The 4,643-nt window shown below is 42.5% G+C and overlaps 1 protein-coding gene across 2 annotated transcripts; it reads right to left on the bottom strand.

Moving 5' to 3' along the window:
* Positions 1-1,070: 1,070 nt before the first annotated feature.
* Positions 1,071-3,101, bottom strand: LOC123075542 (protein LTO1 homolog). 2 transcript variants are annotated; one of them, XM_044498125.1, is made up of 3 exons: positions 2,957-3,101; positions 2,616-2,687; positions 1,071-1,915 (listed from the first exon to the last, which is right to left on the bottom strand). In XM_044498125.1, the coding sequence occupies exon 3, from the start codon at positions 1,848-1,850 to the stop codon at positions 1,440-1,442; it is 411 nt and encodes a 136-aa protein (XP_044354060.1). In that variant the 5' UTR covers positions 1,851-1,915; positions 2,616-2,687; positions 2,957-3,101; the 3' UTR covers positions 1,071-1,439. The 2 variants fall into 2 exon arrangements, with proteins under 2 accessions (XP_044354060.1, XP_044354059.1); XM_044498124.1 differs by having other exon boundaries at positions 2,785-3,091.
* Positions 3,102-4,643: the final 1,542 nt, after the last annotated feature.

Below are 4,643 nucleotides of genomic sequence, written 5' to 3'. Positions count from 1 at the left end.
TTTTTATGGCTTACCTCTCATATATTGTTGATCCTACTGATAGTCAAAGTAAATATCAAAATACATATTAGGCCATATAAACCTGAACAAAGGGCGTAGTATGTCATGTCGTTGTAAATATCAAGGACCACAAAGTTAAATGTGTTTATCGAACATTTATATTCTCTTACACTTTAAGATAGCATAATGATATTGTAAGATTTTATATCTTGTTTGTTCAGATAAATAATGTCATGTATCATATCTTATACTTAGTGATTGGAGGCATCATACAAGTCACCGCATTGATGCTACAAGTTAAGAATTATTGTATGCCTGATTATATCAGTAATCGTTGGATGTTTCCTGCAGAGAACCATTGGTGTTTCCTTGATTGGTGGTGGCGACCTGCACGAGGACTAATGAGCTGACAGAAACCTCATTTTTTGACAAGTGGGTTAAGGGCATTTTAGGAAAATCAAGTACTCAACGGGGTGTTGACTAGATGGTAATGTTTCAAATTGGGAACTTTGGTGACATATTTAACGGAACGATGGCAAAACTAACGACTGGAAATAACTAGTGGTAAAACCATGGCAAAATCGAGTACTATGACACAATTAGTGACACCAAGGGGACGGATCCTCAACATGAATAGTTGAGTTCGTCTCTTTCTCTTTCTCCCTCCCCCCCCCCCCCCCCCCCTCTCTCTCTCTCTCTCTACACACAACAAAAGTAGGGTGTTACACTTTGCTGGTGGTCCGAACCTTGGTAAATTGCGTTGTTGTGGTCCTTGGAGTGACTAGAGTGTTTTAACCCCTGGCCAACAATCTAGGAGCTCATTTGAGTTCCGATCTCGATGATCACCCGTTGACAGCATGCTAGCATTACCCGGATTGCGATTTTGTGTTCGAGTATACATGCAAAACCTAGCCTGACATGATGTATAAATTAGAAGCGTCACCTGACGTCCAGTTAGATATTCTCCCAGAAAAAAGTTGGATAATATCATGACATCATGTATAAACTAGAAGCATCAATAAGACATTTGTCATGTAAGCATATAGCACCTAAAGTAGTACTGTACGATATAAAAGCCAATGAAAAACTGATCATTGCTTAGAGTGGAAATACATGCGACTGGCATAAAATTGCTATGTGTTCAGTACAGCAAAGAATATCATCTCATCTTGAAAAGATAAGAAGAGAGATAAGAAATAACACGACTCCAAAATTTTCTCAAGTTGAAGAGACTTTAAGTGGTTGTTAGATACACTGCTTCAAGTATCCTCCATTATCCCAGGGGCGGCACATTTCCTTGCAGACCTTTAGCAACATACGTGAAACTGAACATCATAAGTCCAAAATCAAAAGCAAACAATATAGACACCAAATATCAGTTTCAAAGTGGTGCTGAGATTTGATAATCCATAAGAACCCTATGAATAATGCTAAACAAGCTAAATATCCTCAAGGTCTTGCTCTGATGATGTGGGACGACCTTCATACCCCAATTTTGCTCCTAAGCTTCCCGTGATAACCCTGAATTTCAGCCTTATCTCCTTCATCATGTCCTGAAGGTGATTATTCTCTGGATCAGACAAAGGATAGTTGCTTAGAAGTGCAGCTAGTTGCTCCATGTATTTCCTGACCCGAGCTGAGAATGCACCTTGATCAAGGCGAATTATTGACATCCACACATCCAAGCAGCCCTGATAGAAACCTAGCTCTTCACCTACCTGGAAACCCAACTTTAAACCGACCTGCCTTCCTTCTTCTTTTCCAGATACCATGCCATCATCATAACCATCTTTGTAACCGTCTTGATAATGCGTCTCGTCTAAGGCTATCATTGGTTCAAGAAAATCCATGGTAACCAAGGTCTAATAACGTCCAGCAATTATTCAGTTTGCAGAAGTACGTAATTCAAAGAAATCTGCTCCATCATCAACAAAATAAAGAAAGTAACTATATGATACATGTTCAATGAAAATAAAACAAGCTCCTGACTGAAAGGAACGTATAGCTCAAAGGAAACAACAAATTAAGCTTTTAGCTCAAATAACCTAAATGGTGTTGCACATCGAATAACCTAAATGATTAAAACTAGAATTTGTAAGATCTTTGAAAACATTATATATGAAAAGTGAAAGTGGTCCTAAATTCCACCCCCATTCTTCCTTTGCCCCGGCAGGCAAAAGTAGGGATGTTATCTTTGCTCTCTTCAACCCCTTGCTAGTCAACCACACATTATGAAATAGTATTTTCAATAAAGCATTATGAAATAGTATGACTTCGACACAAAGAGATATTAAATTGTGTTCTAATAACTAAGGCTCTATATTCTGCAGGGCATATGGTACTCTATATTCTGCCACAAATAAAAATACGGACTGTATGTATTCTACCATGCTCAAAGTCCATACAATACACACAACTTGGAATAGCACACTCAAATATATGCTCATTGTCCATACACAATGAAAAGCATGCCCACTGTCCACTGTCCATTATACAATCAAATATACATGCTCTGTTATGCACCATCAGATACATTCTCACTGTCCATCCAATGAAATTATGAAACCATAGAAGAACATGGCGAAAATCGGTTGCTATGCGCAGCAGGGCAGTACCTTCGATTTTTTGAGTGCGGAAGAGAGAGACAGCCTTGCTGCTTCTATTCGCCGGCTCCGTAGTCCTCCGTGCTAGGAGCAGAGGAAAGGAGAGATGCGTCAGATCTGGCATAAACAGGAGCAGTTACCCAGAACACGGAGCAGAGAGAGATGTCGGATCGAGCTTCACCGTGCTTGTTGCTGAGAAACGAGAAAGAGGGGAGGGTGAGGGGGCACAGCCGCCGGCGCCTCCGCACGCCGCCGCCACAGCGCCCCCGTTCCCCGCCGCCGCCGGCCACGTCCAGAGCAGCCGTCGGGAAGCAGAGTGGAGGAAAGAGGGGGAGAGGAGGAGATGCACCTACCTCGAGCTGCGAGCGCCGCCGCCTTTGTTCAACCGCTCCGATCCGATCGGGAATCGCAGACGCCGCCGCTGCTTTTTCCTTTCCGTGCGAGAGGTGAGGGAGAATAGAGTTAGGTTTTTTTTTCGCGTGATGAGGTAAATTTCGGTTGTGTTTGGTCTGGTGGCTGTCCATACGAGAAAGCCAACTTCTGTTTTTTCTTTTCTCAAAGAAAAAACTTCTGTTTTTTTTTTAGTTCAAACTTCTCTCTTTTATAAAACGAAACTATCCGATTCTTATACCGTAGCAAATATAGCGGCGGGGTGCATTTAAATTTCACCTCCGTACGGTTTGATTATCACTGTCAGCTCAGAATCGTACCTAAGGTGTCGTATATGTATAGTAGGATTCTTTATCAACCATAATTATGGCATAAACAATGGAGGCATCCCCGTGCAAGTGCCCCACGAGGAAAAGTAGCTACCGACATTCGTTTGTTTGTCCTTTTCAATGGAAGCAGCCACCAATGAGCCTCATCAAGCAAGTGGAAAAGCTGAATTTGGGTACACGTGCATGCATGCATCTCTTGTATCCTAACTTTTACCATAGGATCACTCTCTTTCTCCCTAGGCACCTGCCTCCCTGACACCATTCGAGTCAATATATCCTGACACCTGAGCCTACATGGCCTGCGGGGCAGCACGTTGAAGTTATGCATTGATCAACCCTTACAGACTAGATGTGCACACTGCACACTTACATCACTACACACATACACTTAAACAACATCTACTGACGGTCGGGTTGGAGTTACAGAGTTTCTAGTTTGCCGAAGAGACCACAATTGTCTCGCTATGGACAAAAAAGTTGCATCACACCAAAAATAATAATCTGCATTAATGAAAATTCAAAGCATGAAACTAGGGGTTTGATCATGGTGGGTTAGGATACAACCACCCTCCTATTATCGAACCACCGGTTAATTATCGGGAAAGCCACCTTTTGATGGGGAAGGGATACCACTCGATTGAAAGAGGAGGCAATCGACTTTTTGGAATATTCCCTGGATATGTTGGTTGATGGAAGTCATGGACAATGGCGCAACGAGGGCAACCGCCTTGCTTATGCAAGTGATTCTGTTGTCCACAAAGAAAATTCTCCATTATGTACATCCCTTTCTTTTACCGCTTCTCCCTCCTAACCCTATCCATTCTGATGCCGTGTCTCTCGTCCTACTAGCGCCATCAATGGTGACTCCAACGCATGGCACTCGGAGGCAACACTAGATCAGGCATCCGTCCATCTCATACAAACAGATTTTATCAAAATTGATCTAGAATATCCTCCGTCCGGATAAATCCCGACCCAGGCATCTATCTCCCCTCTCTTATCGTTGGTCGTAATGGCGACAAGTGCTCATGGGCTACAACCTAAAGTGAATGATGGCGGGGGGTTGCCTCCTAGCCTATCCTATTGCCCTTATATTGCCCAATAATAGTGGCGTAACAACAACGAGTTGTGTGGCTCTACCCCAAGTCGGTGAGCTCCCCATCGACACCTCTTTATTTGCCAAGTCAGCCATGTGTGATGACTGGACATAGAAGTGGTATTGATTTGCAAAACATATATGAGAAGTGGTACTAATCTATTAACCTAGCCCCAGTTTGTGATGGGTTTATGCAACTTATTCCAACTCTTTTGCATATACTAT

Source organism: Triticum aestivum, chromosome 3D, assembly GCF_018294505.1.
Source record: "Triticum aestivum cultivar Chinese Spring chromosome 3D, IWGSC CS RefSeq v2.1, whole genome shotgun sequence".
NCBI lineage: Eukaryota > Viridiplantae > Streptophyta > Magnoliopsida > Poales > Poaceae > Triticum > Triticum aestivum.
This window is presented reverse-complemented; position numbering and strand designations above follow the sequence as displayed.

What these genes read in the sequence shown, in the direction of transcription:
- LOC123075542 (XM_044498125.1), bottom strand. Translation starts at nt 1,850, where the DNA reads ATGGATTTTCTTGAACCAATGATAGCCTTAGACGAGACGCATTATCAA.